The sequence below is a fragment of the Miscanthus floridulus genome, chromosome 16, assembly GCF_019320115.1.
Source record: "Miscanthus floridulus cultivar M001 chromosome 16, ASM1932011v1, whole genome shotgun sequence".
In the NCBI taxonomy this organism is placed as follows: Eukaryota; Viridiplantae; Streptophyta; class Magnoliopsida; order Poales; family Poaceae; genus Miscanthus; species Miscanthus floridulus.
The window spans coordinates 105013031-105033888 of NC_089595.1; the positions used below are offsets into that span (position 1 = coordinate 105013031).

At 45.1% G+C, this 20858-nt stretch overlaps 1 protein-coding gene across 1 annotated transcript; it reads right to left on the minus strand.

Annotated features, from left to right (window-relative positions):
- Positions 1-1511: 1511 nt before the first annotated feature.
- On the minus strand, positions 1512-15703 carry LOC136512605 (kinesin-like protein KIN-14K). Its single transcript, XM_066506564.1, has 21 exons — positions 15427-15703; positions 8207-8361; positions 7991-8104; positions 7105-7342; positions 6766-6863; positions 6591-6674; positions 6429-6506; positions 6258-6350; positions 6136-6165; positions 5305-5646; positions 5130-5211; positions 4945-5040; positions 4681-4860; positions 4487-4593; positions 4225-4401; positions 3936-4099; positions 3604-3857; positions 3338-3501; positions 2191-2552; positions 1955-2049; positions 1512-1863 (listed from the first exon to the last, which is right to left on the minus strand). Exons 1-21 carry the CDS (start codon positions 15464-15466, stop codon positions 1793-1795), a joined length of 3024 nt encoding a protein of 1007 aa, XP_066362661.1. The 5' UTR covers positions 15467-15703; the 3' UTR covers positions 1512-1792.
- Positions 15704-20858: the final 5155 nt, after the last annotated feature.

Here is a 20858-nt window from a genome sequence, read left to right on the forward strand (position 1 = left end):
TACATCAAGGGTCAGCTTTGAGCCCTTATTTGTTTGCTTTAGTGATGGATGAGGTCACAAGGGACATACAAGGGAACATCCCTTGGTGTATGCTTTTCGCGGATGATGTAGTGCTAGTTGATGAAAGCTGGACAGGAGTGAATCAGAAACTGGAGTTATGGCGGGAGACTTTGGAGTCGAAAGGTTTTAGACTTAGTAGAACTAAAACTGAGTATATGAGATGTGACTTCGGCACTACTACTCAGGAGGAGGAAGATGTTAGTTTGGAAGGTCAAGTAGTGCCTAGGAAGGATACCTTTCGATATTTAGGATCAATGCTACAGAGGTATGGGGATATTGATGAAGATGTTAGCCATAGAATCAAAGCAGGGTGGATGAAGTGGCGGCAAGCGTCTGGTGTCCTATGTGACAAAAGGGTACCACAGAAGCTAAAAGGCAAGTTTTATAGGACAGCGATTAGACCTGCTATGTTGTATGGTGCAGAATGTTGGCCTACGAAAAGACGACATATTCAACAGCTAAGTGTCGTGGAAATGCGTATGTTGCGTTGGATTTGCAGTCATACAAGAAGGGATCGAGTTCGGAACGATGATATACGTGAGAGATTAGGGGTAGCGCCAATTGAAGAAAAGCTTGTCCAACACCGGTTGAGATGGTTTGCAACGGAGACCTCCATATTCACCGGTGCATAGTAGAATCCTAAGTCAACATAGTAACGTGAAGAGAGGCAGAGGAAGACCAAAGTTGACTTGGGTAGAGGCAATAAAAGGAGACTTGAAAGGATGGAATATACCCAAAGACTTAGCCTTAGATAGGAATGTTTGGAAGACAGCTATTCACGTGCCTGAACCTTGATTGCTTTTGTTGGGTTTCAACTCTAGCCTACCCCAACTTATTTGGGACTTAAAGGCTTTGTTGTTGTTGTGATTGTGTATATATCAAGTAGGCACATGTGTATATGTTAGTTGCATTTTATTTTCGTCATTTTCTTGTCATCTTTTTATCAAAAAGTTGTAGCTTACCGGCCTCCTTCCACCACACTCCATCAAGGGCTTCCTAGGCCCATCCAAATTGCCATTCACCAATGTTTACCTAGAATCTCTCAGCTCCCAATCGCACATGAGTGCATCGGCGTCGCATGTGTCTGTCTCTCCTTATCCACTCCTAATCCTCTCGTGTTTCTCAAATAGTCAAATCACAATCCCTATATTTGTACCAGTGGCAGCTCTGAACAAAATCGTTGCCAAAAACAGAATCGTGTTTCAACAAAATTGAAAACCAAAATACACTCTTATGTGTAGGTAGCAGAATATATGAGATTCCTCTGACAAATTATTTGTACCAGTGGCAGCACTGAACAAATTCGTTGCCAGAAACAGAACGTGTTTCTATGTAATGGAGTTTTCCATGCTTATAAAAAAGAAACAGAAACATGTTTCAAGAAAATTGAAAACCGATGTGTTATATGAAATGAGAATCGTGAGAAAAGCTCAATACTTCCAGGATGCAATCAAACTGGAAATTTTCAGCCGACAATTTGGTGGTGGTATATATACAGCTCCGGAGGCGCACCAGCCTCTTCAAATGGTCACAGGTCAGAATGTTTCACATACAATCGAGCATTGTTTGGTGTTTTGCTCGGCATAAGCAAATGATCAAACGAAGGTTTCAAATCTTCTGCCAGCAGAATGTCTATCATTCTCTAAAGTTACAATCATAAAATAGTCCTACAACTACCCATCAAATTCACATTTCAATTACAATGCACATCAAAACGAGCAACATGACCGTACTACTGCCATCTTTTAGACCCCCTGACTGAAGAACCTCCTGTGAACTGGCTAGATGGAGCTTTTGTATTACCTATTCAAATAGTATAACCCTTTTTTAGAATTGGTAATTATAGCCTAACATGCTAAAGTAGTTGTGTGCCTGATTGGCTTAGAATACATACTTGGAGTCTTAGCATCCTTTGATTTTGATCTAGACATAGATGGTTGCCCGTTTTTTGTGAGAGTGAATCTGCTTATTCTTGATGGAAATCTATGCCTGCAATATTTTTAACATTACCAAATAAGTTATCATTCTTGCTATTGCTGTGATGATAAAGTGAATATAATGAAAAAAAGAGAGAGAATTAACAAGTAAATGATATTTTACAAGAAGTGAACGGAAGTCTAGATGACTTACAGCCGTTCCACTGTCATCTCAGCAGCTGAATTGTAATTCTCGGTTTCGCCTGATAAACCATCATCGGATGCATTGTCCTCATATTCTGCTTCATCTAAGCTCGCTGGTGCAGTATCCGTCAGATTATGGTTAGAATCTCCATTCACCTCACCATAACTCTGAGGATCTGATAAAACTCTGTCACTAGACTTAAGCATCCGTTTGCCTGATAATAGTTGGCTAGGTTGGTCTACCGTAATCTTCGTCAAGCCAGTCTCATTTCTATCTAACAATAAATTTGGGGATTTTACTTTGTCTTTGATGACTTGGAGCTGCTCTATTTCCATATCTTTGCGTGAAATTGTGTCTTTCAAAGACGCAACCTGGATAAAATATGTAAAATGTTGCTGTTTCAAACTGATGTAGTTTCAAAACTGAGATATTCAAAGCAAAAGACAGGCATCACATGCAAAATGTAAATTTAAAATATTACATCATTATCAGCATCTCTACTATTAGCCCTGGTTTTCCATATATCTAAAACTATACAAACTTTGGAGATTATAATAGTGTGAAGAAGGTTCAGACTTGATATTTTCCCTTTTAGTTTCCATTTTATGATTGATCCAAGGGTATGGTTTCACAAAGAAAAAGGATATGCTAGTAACTTAGTATGTATGTAGCATTGTGGATGTTCTGCGACTGGTGACTGGTCTATCTGTTACGAAACAAATACTAAAAAAAACTACAGAAAACTCACATAGCAAGAGCCTAGAAAGAATCTACAATAGTTTCACAAAAAAAAAGAATGTGTTCCACAAATACTATATTAACACCAGCTGATCATGCAAAGATTAATCAAAACCAGTTTATGTACACCAAACCTTTGAATAACTAACTACTAAAATCACTTGAGCTTTAAACTTGATTCAAGAGCTGGGACAAGAAGTGATCGTAGTATGCAAACCATGCTTTGATATAAATACTAACATAGCATTCGTAGAAAAGCTGGGACAAGAAGTCGAACCTTGGTAAATACTAACATAGCATTCATATAAAAGTTTGCCCTTTTTTAGTATATTATTTATAAAAAAAAAATTGCTCAGACAGTCAAACATAATGAGAAACAAACTACAGTTAGTGACAAGTCAAAAAGAAGTAAAAGAACCTGTTCAAATAACTCTTTTATATCCTTTCCCTCCTTATTACTTCTCGCAGCACCTAACTCAACTCCAGACACCCTTTCAGCAAACTTTAAAGTGCTTATAGTTTCTGAATATGACTCAACATCAGGATTTATTTGGACAAACATTAGAGTTTTTGCTTGTCCGCCTGGCAGAAAACAAAAGGTAATATAAAATTATAAATATTAACAAGATTCACATAAATCTATTTAACACCTATAATTTACTGGTAGTAAATAAATACGATTACCTAAAGAACTTTGAAGAACTTGTGTTAGTTTGCTGTTTCTATAAGGCACATGGGCACTTTTCTGTGACAAAGCAAAAATCACATCGCCTAATGCAGAGAGTGATTTGTTAATGTACTGCGCTTCTTTTAATCTATCCCCGGTTACTTCAGACTTCTCCACCCTCTCACTACCAGCAAGATCAATAAGATGCAAACAACCCCTAGAGGTGGATCCATTCTTCAAATCCAACCCTCGAACATGTACAGTTAGAATACTGCAAATAAAATATTCAAAATAAGATACAATACTAAAGTACATGTAGAGAAAAAAAATAGTTATTGGTGTGACTAACCTGTGTGACCGACTACTTCGCTCATTTAGCGCTGTTGAACCAACCGCTCTATTTGCTTGCCCAATTTCCATCAAGTCTAATACATCAGATGTCGACTTAACTGAGTGCAAGCTTGCATCTGGAACAACAAGCCCATTGGGTTGAGAAGTGCTCCAAATCCCAAGTGTTTATTTATGTTAAAGAAAAAATATTTTGCCAGATGCAAGAATAACATCAATGTTTCATATATTAATATTTTGAAGATAATAAATGTAATGAAAAAAGCTAAAGTGATAGTTCAAAAAGGATATCTTCTCTGTGCAATATCATTTGATAGCAGATCACGGACTTGCTCATTGTATATCTCAACCATCTGTACCCCCACCTCATATGAGAAGGCATTTCTCCTACTTAGTGAAATATTAAACAAATCATTCAAAGCTCGATAATTGACACCCCAATCCTGCTTCGATGTGCTAGGCCCACTCTAAAGAATAAATAGTAACAACATAATTAGTAACATTACTATTGTAGTGATAACAATGTTTTTATTATGATTGATCCTACAGTACCATAGTGTATGTTTTTCCAGAACCAGTCTGGCCATATGCAAAAATGCAAACGTTAAATCCATCGAGGACTGATCTGATTAGTGGTTGTATGTCAGAAAAAACCTCAGCTGTAAAATTATAGAGAATAATCAGACTATAACAATACAGATGTGATAATAAATAATCAGATAGTTTCAAGTTAAAAGAAAACATACCTTGAGAAGCAAATGGACTAAACACTTTATTAAACTTGAACATCCTGTGTCCATCCTTCCCTTGCTTAAATGGATTTGATATAAGTAGCTCACCATTTTCCCCCATATAGTCAATTGTGGTAGACTTTTTATCTTGACCAGAAAGAAAAGGCCTGACACGACAATATACTCTTATATTACCTGAAAGAAAATGACAAGATTAAAACATGATTATAATATCTATACTTAGAGTTTAAGGTAAAAAAAACATTTGGAAACAAATACCTTTTAGTTCTTGCACTTCATTAAATAACTTTTGGTTCTCTGCCAAGACTTTATGGTAATTTTCAGCAGCATCAACCAAACATTTTAACCCAGATCCTACACAGGTTTTTAACATCAAAAGGACAAACGTATTATATAGACTTTACTATGAAATTTTGTATAGCATATTACAAAAGAAAACATACCCAAGTTAGAGATCTCATTTCTCCACTGCATTTGAAGTGCATGCATATCATTTTCATATGATCGTGACAATATTCTTATGTCCTGCATTTTTTAAGTAATGGATTGTAAAGAAAGTAAAAGACACAAAAATTGGATTAAAACTAAAACAAAAGGAATCACTGCTGGTGAACAAACCTTGATAATTAATTGTTGATTATCCATGTAACTTTGAAAATTGTTCTCTTTCTTATCCCATAACTGTGATTTTAGCCTGGAAGCAGTCTCAACTTCTTCAACTTTCTTATTCGATTGTAGCAAGAGACACTCTACTTCTTTCATTCTGGTGGTTAGTTGCTCCTCCATTTCCTTTGCCTTTCTTTCAATTTGCTCAAGTTGCTGCTCATGCAATCTATTCATGGCTTCCATATCTTTCTTTAGGTTCGCTATAATGTTTTCAGAATGTTCTTTCTCTTTCATCAATCGATGAACATCTTGCTCACTGAGTTTTCTTCTCTCTTCGATTTTTGACTTCTCATTCTGAAAGAAGAAAAAGATATAATAACATTAATCATATTCATAGACCACCACAACTTCTACTAATTACTAACTTAAGTGGTAAAACATAGATGTTTATTGTGTCATTTTTTTATGACATTAGATACATAATATCTGACAATTTGAGGATACATCATTTTATATATTACTATATCTGCTACCATAAGTTCTACTAACAGTAGAAGTGGTAAAAGTAAAATAGTGGTGTTTATTGGCTCATCCTTTTTATCACATCAGATATTATGTATTTGACAGTTCAAAGATCTTTATGTTATTACTGAAGCATACATAATGCATGGAATAAAGAGAAAAGTTTCAAAACATAGAGGCTCATCCTTTTTATCATATCAGATATTATGTAATTGACAGTTCAAAGATCTTTATGTTATTACTGAAGCATACATAATGCATGGAATAAAGAGAAAAGTTTCAAAACATAGAAAATTATAATGTATCGGATGAGGATCAAACCTTGACTATATGAAGCCTGTTTATTGCCATCTGAAGAGAGAAACTACATGTTAATATTAAACGACGTAAAAACTTTTAAACACACATAATTTGTCTAACTAATCAACCAAATGAATTATTACCTGGTTTTCTTCATTTGTGCCATTTACCAATATTTCAAGTGCTTTAATTTTTGAACAGTACTTATGTTCTCTTGTCTTGATGATAACATTTTGCTGCAGTATAAGGTATTTGACTCATTGTGAATTTGTGTGCCTAAAAGGAAAATTCATGTTTTAAGCAGATTCTCTTACACTTCTTATGTGCTCTGCTTGAATACAGAGACGACGCTCAATCTCTTGAACGACTTTCCTCAGTAAGTAAACTACACGCTGAGATGAGGCAGTCAAAGTTAAGCACTGTTGTAAACAATCATTAATGGAAAGATAGTGATGTAGTACAAAATGAACACATACATGTGGTATTTCTCCCTTTTTCCTTTCTATGCTTTCATCCAAAATGCCATTAACAACACTAATAAGCGACTGTGTGGATGCATTCTGCAAGAAGATTACTAATGTTACGACTGGGACACCAGATAGCAGGGTAACATAATTCAACAACTTTGGGCAATATTCTTGAAGAACTTACATCTAAGCTATTAGAGTGCATCATCTCTGAAATCTTGGCAGCAGGAAGATCGGAGTATGATCCGCGTTTTAATTGAAAAACTTCACGAAACTGTTGTCCTGCAGGATACATAACGATCCCCCACAGATTAAACAGATATGAAATCTGCACTCCAATACAATGAATGGCGCTATACAAAGTGGAAAATGTTATAATATTGTGGATGTGCAGCTTGGAAATGATATTAAAATAATAGTGATTACTGAGTTTGCAGTTTGTAATGAATTAAAACTATCTAAGGTGTAATCTGAATATCTCATTTCTGGATGATTCTTGAAAGCTTGTGTGAAATAAATCTACCAGAAAAGATAGGAGTTTTCTGATGGGCTTTGGGATCTGCAACGCCATTTCTCTTGTCCTCTGCAGGGGATATTTTCCCTAGTGCTGCACCAGGAACTTGAGGCTTGTCCATTTCTGGAACTCCCCATTGTTTTCTCGAAGGAGTTATGGTAACATCTGGTGGAATATTACCACCTAATTTAGGATCCACACTGTCCCTCAAAACCAAGAGACATTCCACTACAGAAGACATTAATCCCTGTAATCATCAAGCCTAGAAGTTAACAGAATGTGACAACCAGGAGTGCACGAACTAGGGAAACAGTATGTCACATCTAAGAGTACTCCCTATCTTATAGTGCGCAAATAGATAAAATATGGAATTTTAGTCCATGTTCCCGTGCTCGTGACTCGTGAGCCTCAGCAACATAAAAACATTCGAATAAAATGACATGTTACAAGGTTCTATAGCTATGTTGTGACATAAGATTTAAAGCAACCGTCCATCATATTTATAGTTGAAGGCCTCCTTCGTGAAAGCAATCAGCATAGTAAAAAAAGGAACTAACAAAATCAAGTATATTTACCGTGGAACCAGATCTTTAAGCTATTTCTGCAGTTCAATCACAGCTACACATTGCGAAGATATCAAGAACGCATTTACACCAAAAACAAAGGAAAGGGATCACATATAGATGTACATTCCAAACTTTTATTTGTCTGTACGTAACTGGAAAATGTCAAAAAGTTGAAAAACATGTCCGACAATGCTAGGCACCCTACTATGAAATACTGCATCAAAAACAGCATCTATGCAATACGAATTGAGCTTCAAAAGTATGCCAATTTCGAGTTCTGGCGTGCATACCAACTTCAAAATTATGACAACTGATAACAGAACCCTCACCTCATCAAGATCTTTCACACTGAAACCTGGCAGCCCCATATCAGCAACCACTGAGAGGAATTTCTTCACATTGCTTAACCTCTGATCTGACGGTGCATAACCCTCCCAGGATCCCTGACCAAAAATGACCACACTCAAAGCACAAACATCAACATCTCCACAGCGCAACAAAAAACAAAAGCAACACATACTGTCCAAGAAAAAAAAAAGACTTGCCTCGAGAACCCCCGGGATGAGTGTGTTCACAACACGGCACAGGACCACGCCGTCACTGAGCAGCTCTCGTAGTTCTTCATCTGTCGAATCCGGAGGCAAACTGAATTCCGGGAGTAAGGCATTCATCCATTTGATCAACTGCGCGCGCCGATTAGCTACAAGGATTTTATAGCACCGTGTGATGTAAATATGACAAAAAAAAGGAGGAAATGGCAACTCCGAGCTCGACTGCTCGACAGCTCCAAACTAAAATCTCAGAACAAACGGAAGCACAACAACTAAGGTCACACTGATGCTAAGTCAATAAATATAGCTAAACTATCAAACACTGAGATTCAAACAATGAGACCGGAGATGGAGTTCCTCCGTTCCCCCCACCCCCCCGAACCCACCAGCCCGCCGGCCGCCAACCCGGCGCCGCCGGCCACCCAGCCCCACCGCTCTCCCCTCTCTCCCCACGCAACACCCTTCTTCCCCGGCGGCAACTCAGGGCGCTCCAAGACCATGCGTTGGTCGGACGACGCAACCTACTCCGACTACGAGAGCGAGGCCGAGGCCGCGCCGTCGGCGAAACCATCCTTCCTCGACGTCGTCCGCCGGGGCTCTCCGGCACAGGCAGGCCTGGAGGCAGGGACCACTTCCCAGCCGCACACCTGTGCCGTCGAGACGCAGCCGGCGGAGACTGTGCGGGAAGACAACGCCCTCCCAGCGCGTCGCAAGCGGGGCAGGCGCAAGCGGAAGCCCAGGCGCCCATCCGGCGGGTTCGGGTCGGCGGAACCCCTTGGGTGCATCCCCGCCCAGCAACGTCTAGGCAGCCGGGGCGACGGAGGCGCGCGCATTCCGACAAGCCAACGCCTTGGCGCCGTCGCGGAACGCGTACCTGCACACCTTCGCCTCGGCCCCCGCGTCCCAGCACGAGGTCGCCGACGGATCTCGCCACCGGATACGGACGGCTGGAGGGAGGTGCTCTCCAGGAAACCGGACGACCACAGCACCACCATCACCAACGCGCAGTGGGTCGCGAACGCCGGCCATCGGGCTCCCCGCCGCCGACGGATCCCCGACGCCATGCGCGACAGGTGTCTCAACTGCCTATCCTTCTCCCATCGGCTCGCCAATTGCCAGTTGCCGCTGAGATGTTGGAAGTGCTGCGGATTCCGGCACCTGGCACGGGAGTGCAAGCGGCCAAGGTCGCCGGCGCAGGGCGCCAGCCGGGGCGGTGATCGCGGACAGGAGCGGTTCGTCAGGGCTCGACGCGGCCCAGTCAGTCCGGGCACTCCGGCCGGGTCCCAGGCGACCGAGACCACCCCACCAGGCTCCCCTCCCCCGGCGGCCGCCGACAGCTCCTTCGCGGATGACCGCGAGCACCTACCACCTGGTCACCCAGAGGAGCGGCAATGGGAGAGCACGGTCATCATTCAGCGCGGCGCGGTCATCGACGACGCCGAGGCAGGTCTTCGGCTGGCTCTCACGGCCATGGCGGCTGATGCGACGCGCATCGTGTCCATCGCCGACGCAGCGCGTGCCATGCGGAGCATTGACGGTGTGGCTGAGGGCTCATTCTCTGTCGCGCCGTTCTACCCAGAGAACTTCCTGGTCCGGTGCCAGTCCATGCAGGTCCGGGACAGAATCCTGGCCGCGTCGCCGTTGCATGTGCCCGGGACGTGGTTGGTGCTGCGTCCATGGACGCGCCTGGCTCACGCGGAAACAGCAACGATGAAGTTCAAGGTCGCCATCGAGCTCGAGGGAGTTCCCCCACACGCCTGGAGCGAGGACACGGCGGCCAAAATCTTGGCTCCCAGCTGCTGGCTACAGTCCTTCCATCTGCACTCCGCTGACAAGTCTGACCTCTTCGCATACAAGCTCTCGGCCTAGACGTGCAACCCAAGGGCCATCCCAAAGGTGGTGTGGTTGAACATCGCCGAGAACGAGATCGTGGGCGCCACGGTGAACAACCTCCACTTCGGCAACCTTCCTCCATACCTCCGGTGGAAAGACGTCCTCAGCTACCGCGTTCTCGTGCATATCCGGAACGTTTACGACTTCGACCCGGCCAACCCGTCGCCACTGCCTTCACCGCCGGAGTCCGACGACGGCGACAACGACCACGACGGCAACCCCGAAAGGGCACCACTTCCACCGGGGAACCAGGCCCCACATTCGGGGGTTCCGATGCAACCGAGGCGTCGCCGACGGAGAGGCCCCGATGAACGACAACGGGGCCGGCGTGCATGGGGGCTTGACAAGAAACGTCAGCAACAACGTCATCACCGCAAATCGCGCCGCAGTTCCAGCGCATCTCGGGCAGACACAATTGCCGTCGGGTAGCGCCGAAAAAAAGGATACTCTGCCAGAGGTATTGCAGGAAGATGCAAAAGAACGAAAAAGCAGCACAATACCTTGCCAAGACCAGTGCTAGCTTGAAATCGGAATTCATTCCGTTGCTGTAAACGACACAGAGCGACACCTTGCCTTGGACCTCATGGTCTTTGAGGCAGGCCTACCCATGGTGTCGACCCCACCAAACAGGCAAGATACAAAGCAGGCGCACCCCTCGGTGTTGATCCCAAATGAGACTGAGCCATCACAAGACAACGACGATGCGGCCCCGGCTGGACCAGGACAGACGACCGCAAAAGCAATGCTGGACGGAGATCGTCAGCCGCCCGAGCAGCCCGCCATGGACCACGGGTTCGTTTCTGCCCCCGCGGCCGACGCGGCCCAAGATGCGAGCGAAGCGACTACTGAGCAGGCAGCCACGGCGACGATCATCGAACGCACTGGGTCCCAAATCGCCCAAACGCCTCCTACAGCCTTGCATGCACAGCCGACAAATGACGCAGACTCGACGCCTCCTACAGCCTTGCATGCCCAGCCGGCAAATGACGCAGACTCGATGGCCAGCCCAGCAGTCGCCATGCTCACTCCTAGGGGCATCTCCGACAAGGCAACACCGACGACGGCAGAGGCTGCCCAAAGGCTCGCCACGTTCACCAACGCGGTTCAGCTTAAACGGCAATCGCCACTCATTCGCTCACCGCCAAAGCAAAAAACGCAAGCTAAGATGCTGCCCGTGCCTCTACGGAGCCGCCGCATTGCCGCACAGCAGATGGGGCATATCCCAGCACCCAGGAGGGGTGAGGTGCTGCTCCAGAAGAAGATGGGAAGCACTCTGCAGTTTGCTCTGCCGCCGGCGTCACAGCAATCACTGGACTCCTTCTTCGATTCCAACCTCTCTGCGAGCCACGTCGCTGCACTTGACGAGTTGTTCCCGACCGTCAGGACGAGGGCTGTCAGAACAACGAGGCGACCCTTGGCTGCCAGGGCCTAGTGCGGCCTTCAACCGCACAGTCGTAATCACCAATGGATAATACAACTATCTTGTCATGGAACGTGTGCGGTCTCAACGCGAAGGCCCGGCGAGACTGTGTTCGTACTCTAGTCGGTGGCATCCGGCCGACGATCGTGTGTCTGCAGGAGACAAAACTGGATGTAATTTCACAATACACTGTATTCTCTTTGCTTGGAGTAGGCTTCAGTGAGTTTGCGTATTTGCCTGCTTCTAGTACTCGCGGAGGAATCCTTGTCGCTGGGCAGTGCTGCGACGTAGCTTTCACTGAGGTCCTAATTGGCTGCTTCTCAGTCACCGTTGCTGTGAAACCTCTCAGCAACAAGCGAAGCACAGGCCAGCTAGTGGCTCACCACAGTATATGGACTGCAGGAGGATGGGGACAAACTGATCTTCCTCGAGGAGCTTGAAGCCATACGTGACGCTGCTCCAGGGCCATGGGCTGTGATCGGGGACTTCAATCTAATTTTGCATGAAGCGGACAAGAGCAATGACAGAATTGACAGAGCCAACTTGCGCCGCTTCAAGCGAACTGTTGCCGCTCTAGAACTCCAAGACCTTCATCTCCACAGTCGGTGCTTCACCTGGAGTAATGAGAGGGACATCCCAACGCTAGTGCGCCTCGACAGAGTACTGGTGTCCATCGACTGGGACGAGAGATTCCCAAACTCTCACCTTCGCGCTCTGGGAACTGATGCTTCGGATCACTGTGCCTTGCTGCTACAAACCAACATGGGCCAGATGTCCAAGGCGAGATTCCATTTCGAGCTATTTTGGCCCAAGTTCGACGACTATGCGGAAGTTGTGGCCAATGCCTGGCAGTGGCCAATCTGGCCCCATGACCCCTTGTCTGGCCTTGACGGCATGCTCAGGGCGCTGGTGCGTGAGCTACAGCGTTGGTCCGCAACAAAGATAGGTGGAATCAGAGAGCAGTTGTTGTTGGCTCGAGAGCTTGTGCTACGGCTTGACAGAGCGCAAGAACGCAGGCAGCTTTCGGAGGAAGAGCTCGGGCTACGGAAGCGAATGAAGATGCGCTGCTTGGGGTTATCATCCCTGGAACGTACCATGGCGCGACAGAAATCACGAGTCCGACAGCTCAGGGAGGGGGATGCCAACACGGCTTACTTCCACCTCATTGCTCGGGGACGGAAGAGAAGAAGCTTCATACCGGCTCTGACGGTGCATGGCCAAATGATCGCCGATCAGGCTGGCATGCAGCAAGCTCTGCACGACCACTTCGCCGTTGTTTTTGGGACTGCAACCTCGGGAGGGATGACGCTGAACTTTCAGGCACTAGGGATTCAGCCTCTCGACCTCAGCGACCAAGAAGCAGCAATCACTACCGAGGAAGTATGGGCTGCTATCAGAGCCATGCCAAGCGATCGAGCACCTGGACCGGATGGCTTCACAGGAGCATTCTACAAGTCAAGTTGGAGCACCATCTCTAATGAGGTAATGGCTGCAGTTCAAGCATTCAGCCAGGGGAACACCCGCAGCATGGACAAGCTCAACAATGCTCTAGTGGTACTGCTGCCCAAGAAGGTGGGTGCCAATTGTCCTGCCGAATTCTGGCCCATAACGATGATCCATAGCTTTGCGAAGCTAATCTCCAAGCTGCTAGCACTACGGCTCGCTCCAAGGCTGCATGAGCTGATCGCCACTAATCAGAATGCCTTCATCAGAACAAGATCAATCCATGACAATTACAAATACTTACAGAGGGCGGCGGTGCTTATCAGAAAGAAGAAAGTGCCCATGCTGCTGCTGAAATTGGATATTTCAAAAGCCTTTGACACTTTGTCTTGGCCCTTCCTACTAGACACATTACACGCTTGGGGGTTCGGCCAAACTTGGCGCAGGTGGATCGAAACGCTGCTGAGTACTGCAACCTCCAGAATCATCCTCAATGGCCAAAAAGGGCCACCAATCAGGCACCTCAGAGGTGTGCGCCAGGGTGACTCTTTGTCCCCAATGCTCTTCATCATAGCTATGGACGTGCTACAACGGCTGTTCCAAAAAGCGGCCGTTGATGGGGTAATGAGGAAGATGGAGCCGCCTGAAATCAAGTTTCAGTGCAGCCTATACGCCGATGATGTCATCCTATTCATCCGTCCACATGTCCAAGAGGCAAGGGCTGTTAAGCAAATCTTGCACATCTTCGGCGAAGCCTCAGGCCTGAAAACTAACTTGGCAAAGTGCTCCATCACGCCGATCTATGGCGGGGAAGATTCACTGGAGGAGATTGTGTCCATTCTGGGATGTCAAGTGCAGCAGTTCCCCATCAGGTATCTCGGCCTCCCACTGAGCACAAAGCAAATACCTAAGTCCCACTTCCAATCGGCCGTCGTGGGCGTGGCGAGGAAGATGCCACCATGTCACGGCAACCTGATGGCCAGAAGCGGAAGGCTCGTGTGGATTAAATCGGTGCTACGTGCGGTACCGATCTACGCGATGATGGCGGAGAATCTGCCGCCATGGGCGAGGAAGGAGATTGACACCATATGCTGGAGATTTTTCTGGGCGGGATCGGATGCCTCGGTCCAGGGAAAATGCATGGTGGCTTGAGCGACCGTCTGTAGGCCGACGGAGTTGGGGGGGCTAGGCGTCAGCAACTTAAAGCTCGCCGATTTTGCATTGCAAGCACGGTGGCTGTGGCTCCAAAAGACTGATCAGGATAGGGCGTGGAGTCAGCTGCCGATCAAGACATCACCTGAAGTCCTGGCGTTCTTCAAGGCCTCCACTTACACGCTGATTGGTGATGGACGTCAGGCACTGTTCTGGGAAGATAAGTGGATACACGGTGAATCCGTCCCAGACATTGCTCCATGCTTATGTCAGTTCGTGCCTCCGAGAACACGCAGAAGACAGACCGTGCGGCAGGGTCTGCTCAACAGGTCCTGGGTGCAGTCCATCTCTGGAGGAGTATCAATGCAAGCTATCCATGAGTACCTGGCACTGTGGGATATGCTGCAAGACATACAGCTCAACGATCAACCAGACCAAACCGTTTGGCGTTGGGCCAACGATGGAGCTTACTTGGCGAAATCTGCCTACTACATGCTGCATTCAGCATCCACTCCGTTCTTGGGTCACAAACTCATTTGGAAAACTTGGGCTCCACTGCGGATCAAGATCTTTCTTTGGCTGGCATTCAGACGACGCCACTGGACCGGAGACAGGAGAGCTAGGCTCGGGCTAAAAGCAAGGGAGATGTGCTACCTCTGCGACCAAGGGCGTGAAACCATTGATCATATCCTGGCCGAGTGTCCCTTCACCAGAGAGGTCTGGTTCCACATTCTCCAAGCCTTGCAACGCCCATTGCCACAACCAGCCGCAGCTACAACATTGCGATGGTGGCGACGATTGCGAGCGACATACAATGGTGTCCGGCGCCGAGACATTGACTCACTGTTTGCGCTAGTCTGCTGGACCATCTGGAAGGAACGAAACGCCAGGTGCTTCAGGGAGGCATCCTCATCGGTGAACAAGGTGCTGCAGCTAGTCAAGACCGAGGCCGATCGGTGGATCGACGCCGGCGCACCAGGGCTTGAAACATTGGCTCGCCTGTAGGTGGGATGGTCACCTTGAATGTTGTTTGTTTCAAAATGTAGCAGTTGCAAAACACTAACGCGGCCGTGGAACGGCTTGTATTGCTCAAACTCTTTTTACCTAATACAATGATACGCATGGCTTGTGCGTATTCGAGAAAAAAAACAATGAGACCGTCAAGCTAAAATTCAGCTCAATAAACAGAAAACAAGAGCAGTCCATCGGTGACCAAAATCATGAGAAGACTCCCTAACCCAAACATTTGAGCTGGCTGGCTCGAATTCCGCAACCCAAAGTGCATCCAAATCAGCACACGGCTCACCTTCGTGGATCCCCTCGGCCCCGCCGTCCACGCTCCCCATTCCTCGCCGGCGCGCGGCGGCCCCGGCTCAGATCAAGCCCGCCGGCGTCTAGATTGCACGGATTCGAGCTCGGCCCGGGCCGAATCGGAGGGTTTCGGCGCAATGCGGCGCGGGGTTTTGGCCTCCGCCACGGGTCGCCGGGCGACTGTGCGCTGGCCTTTCGCTCTTCCTGAGCGGCTGATTTGTTGTTTTCTCGCGTAGGTCGGGGGGGTCGATTTTCGAATTGTTTTTTTAGCCTCGCGTGTTGAATTGCGGCAGGCGGAATTGCCTCTCGCAGTCTCGCTGACTCGCTGTTCCTGAACTCTCGCGCGCCCCGTCACTGTTACCGTTAGCTAGTAGGAGTAGGGGCCACAAGAGTGGTGCCGTTTTTTATTTTCTCCATACTGTTTTCTTTTTTTCCCCTGAAAATTCGGATTAAATTTAATTCTCTTGGTTTTTGCAAGAAAAAATAGTGTAGTGTCTGATCTCATCCGCATCCACGGAAATAAATTCGTGAATGTTATGCTTCAACGTAGTAGGTTTGAATTCCGTAATCAGTATGTCATCAAGTAGAATCGTTATCATCATGACGTGAACGCCTTGAGATGATTACTGCAATGATGCGGTATCATACTCCTTCCATTCGGAATGGATGAACATAATGGGTAGATGCTTGAGTATACGGTCATATGGGATGATCACCGCAACAAGGTTAATTGTGTTCATATGATCACTTGGTTAGTTGGTTTGTTGGCTTTAGCAAAGTTGGGAGAGCCAGATACATTTATCACGTTTCCTTGCATCACAAAGTGGAGTGGAAAATTACATGAATTACATACTCCTATATCAGTTTAAATATTAAAATGCACCTCACTTTATTTTTGTTTTAAATGATTTTTTAACTTTAACTAAATTTATACAAAATTCATCTAACATTGGCATGTCACATTAACTTTATTGAATTCGCCATAAAATATGTCAGCTACGCGGTGCGAGTACAACCTTCACTTGAAATTGCAAGGGATTTATAGTTTAATATAGGTGAAACTATTTTAAATATGACCAACAAAGAAAAACAAAAATAGCATTTACATATCAACACAAGCACAATTAGATCGCTCCGGCCCGCCTAGCGAACCATATGTTATGAAGTATATTTTCATGATTTACCGTTTTACTATCTACATCCCCAAAAGAATACAATTTTAGCACAGTGTCACGTTTTAATACCTTAAGTTTAATCAATTATAGATAAAAAATATCTATATTTATGATACCAAATAAATACCATCAGATTAATTACGAAATATATTTTTATAATAAATTAATTTAAAGACATAACTATAAATATTATTCACTAAAAATTTGGTCAAACGTAAACCACTTTTTCATGGCACGCAACCCATAGTTACATTCTTTTCACGTCGGAGGTAGGAATATGGTAGATATTGATATTTTTATCTAAAAAAGTGTATAAATATAGAATACTCTGCATAAGTACAACCTCATAACCCCTTAATAGATATAATATGTTGTCAAAAAATAGATAATATATTTTCTCTACGGAGTTTGTCAATGTTAGATGCATTTAATTTCAAATAAAAAAAATTAACAGATGAAGTACTCGTATGAAAAATTAAGTTGCGTGAACCTTTTTAGCAACAAGTACCGATTCAAATGTCACACGCTTCATTCACTGATCCTACACATTTCATTCATGGTCTAATCTCATTGGGAATGTTTTTTTTTTTTACTACTGAACAAGTTGGACTGTTGGATTGTTGGAACTGACGGCGTCAGATTGATCCGGCCGTCCGGCGAACCCGCCGAACCGTACGTACGCGATGGCAGTACGGCACCAACATCCATGCAACGTGCGCGCGTGACGCTTTTGAAGTTTCGGGGAGCCCAAAGCTGACAGAGCCATCGGTTCCTCAAAGAATCACGGGAATGCCCTTTCGCAGCTCTGTCACCGAGTGACGGCAGCACTATGTACTAGCCCGGAATGGCACTCCGGTAAATCTATCCTGTTACCGGCCTAGTATTTGTTTATCTATGGGTAAACCTAGACTTTTCCTCTCGGTGGTGACACAGCGGTGGGGCCCAGTTGGTGGCCGGCACGTTCGGCAGCGTCGACAACGTCAAACAATTCCAATCGTGCTCCCGCCTCGCCTAGTCGTGGCTGCTTGTGAACTTTTTCTCTCTTTCGAACGAAGCCGGCCGTGCTGGGCCAAATTGCTCCCCGCAGGCTTTGTGAAGTCGGTCTAAAAATGAGAGAGGACAAGTAACGATGGTCATGTTCTGTAGCACTCTTTGAGCGGTGCTTTTCAATGAATAAACAGTATTTTTTCTCGTAACTAATCAGTATAATCAGCAATATAAGCCTAATAATTAAAAGTATTGCAACTGACCATGGATATCTAAGACAGAGCTATCCAAGACATAGCTAAGGGCATCAGCAATGTAGGGGTGTGCCTTTAGGCCAGCCCCAACGCACTGGCTTGGCTAGTGGCTTGAAGCCACTAGGCTCGGATGCCAGGGTATGTAAGAGCAAGGCTAATGGATACGTCCGCTCGCCGGTTGCAAGAAGCTCCGGTCACCCGAGCTGCCGAGCAGTGCTGGCGAACCCCACCGATCTTTAATGCTTCGCTGCGACGTGGAAGAACTGGAGTGGGGGCACGAGTCGCCCGCTTTCTTCTCTCTTTTGCTTTCTCTCTTCCACGTCGGATTTGGCCAGCTCTTGACCGCTTATAATACTTGCTCTAAAAGTTAGGTGCTCTGTAGGTGTCAGTGTGACTTATGAAGCTCCTACTGCCTTGGGAGAGAGATGATCGTCCGCAAGAGAGTGTGGGAGAAATGGTGTTAGCTTTTGTCAGCTTTTACAGACTTTGGTGTATGTGCTTGGAATGGAGGAGTAGTGGTCCTAGCTATCCTATGCCTAGCTGGAGCAGAATATTTTTCTGAAGCCAATACTCTTGTTGTCCTGCGATGGTGAAGCCCTTAGGCTGTGTTTAGTTCCTAATTTTTTTTTAAAAAGTGCTACAGTAACTATTACATCGAATCTTACGATATGTGCATGGAGCATTAAATATAGACAAAAAAACTAATTACACAGTTTGGTTGGAAATCGCGAGACGAACATTTTGAGCCTAATTAGTCTATGATTGAACACTAATTGCCAAATAAAAACGAAAAATGCTACAGTATCTAAATTCCTAAATTTCGCGAACTAAACACAGTCTTAGATGGATTCCACGATGATGTGACATTATCTGTCAAAATATTTCGTGTGTTTCAAACTATGGACTAGATCTATAAATGTGCCCCCACAGTACTTGGTAGCACTGACTTCTCTCCCTTCGCGCATGACAGTGGGCAAAAGCACGAGAGAAAAAAAGATGGGAGCTGGTTCTATGCATGGGAGCAGGTTCTCTGTAGAACCAAGCTCACAGTGTAAAATACATAGGCCGCGTTTAGTTTGCCTCCAGAATCGGCGCCGTCGGAATTCCCCGCACTGTAATGCACTGTAGCATTTCGTTTGTATTTGGTAAAAATTGTCTAATCGTTGACTAATTAGGCTCAAAACGTCCGTCTCGCAAAGTACAACCTAACTGTGCAATTAGTTTTTGATTTCGTTAACATTTAGTACTTCATACATGTACCGCAAGTTTGATGTAACGGAAAATCTTCTTTTTCATAGTGCCAAATTCTAGAATTTGGGGCAACTAAACATGGCCATAGTCCTATGGTAGCACTAAATGTTTAAATGCATAGACACGCCTTGGATACACACACTGCGTGTCAAATGGATCAGAGGGCCACCACATTAATTTGTTATTACTATTTGTACTTGTATTTTCCCAACATCTAATGATCCCATGTTAGAGCATCTCTAAAAGCTTCTTAAAATTCACTAGGTAAATCAATGATTATGCTAACGAATAATGTAATAGAGAGCTCTATTTTAGTATTATTCAATAATTTCCCATAGTTATATTAGCTCTCTAAAACTCGAAAATAAGGCACGAGTAAGCGTGGAAGGCGCACACATATATCTAGGAGTTTAGGAGATTTACCAATTGCTTATCTTTACAAATTAAGGTTATCCTACCGAACTCTTGAATGTTGTTATTCCTTTTCTAAACAAAATTCGAGTTAGTTCAACTTTTCTTTCACCTCATTCCAATATTCTTCAGGTTCCTCCGTTCCAAAGTCTCTTATATACTTTTTTTTGGCAAAGAAAGCCTTATTATGTTTATATGTTCTAGTTATAAGCTTAGCAACATGCTCGTCAGTCGTCACAAAGATATTGATTACATCCATAGAGTTACCGACACGGATGGTTGTGGCAGAACCGTCCGAAATAACACGATTTCGGAGGTGCTCGTCTTCCACTAGACACTAAGCACTTCGAAAATTAGCTACATCGGATGGTTCCGCCGAGCACACCCCAAGGGAGAACTCGAGCAATCCACGTTTTCACCCAGGATCCAATAATGAGAATGAGTTTACAATACTTAGTCCATTTCATACAACAAAAGTTCTAAAAAATGCATTATTAAAATACCAAGTTCAGAGTGCGGAATTTAAACAGCGGAATTAAAATAAACATCTAACGATAAGATACAAGAATCCATCTATGCTCACCAAAAGAATCCTCCACACAACAGCCATTCCTCAAACTGCACCTGCAACAGGGGTAAATAAACCCTGAGTACATAATGTACTCGTAAGACTTACTCGACTAGTGGAAATAATTTCCCGACTCCAAAGGATATGATAAGCTTTATGGTTTGCTGGGTTTTCTTTTTGCGTAAAGCATTACTAATAGTGAATCCTTATGTATGTTTTTGTTAACAGTCATGATTAGTTCATTAGCTAACCATTCTATATAAGCACATGTTCTACTTTGAAGCAAGAGTTCAGCAATCAGATCCATTTCACCATCTTTCATCTTCCAGTTCTTACTACGGTGCTAGATCGTAGACAAGTCGTACCGTATCACACGGCGATTCGCAAACCAATGTATCCCAGCTGAGTACCCCAAAACACACGCTCGCTTATACCCTAGGCACAAGCAGAACCAATCCACCACTCTACTATCAAGGGGTCCAGATCCCCATCCAAACTTGGACTCCAAGCCCCCACTCCTGAGTCCCAGACTCAGTGTGGTGCTTAGACCTCCACCATCTCCGCCCCTAATCAGTCGGTTTGGAAAGAGCCAGAACCCATGACAAGAGAGCAACAGGCCTTCCCACTCTCATAAGCAAGTATATGCTCAGGATAATAGATCTGTGATCTGACTAGAATCCACTACAACGGATGGTCCTTAACTGACACGGACAGGGAAAACAGTGTAACCAAGCTATGCTCCATTGGCTGTGGGACACAACCTATTACACTCACCAATACA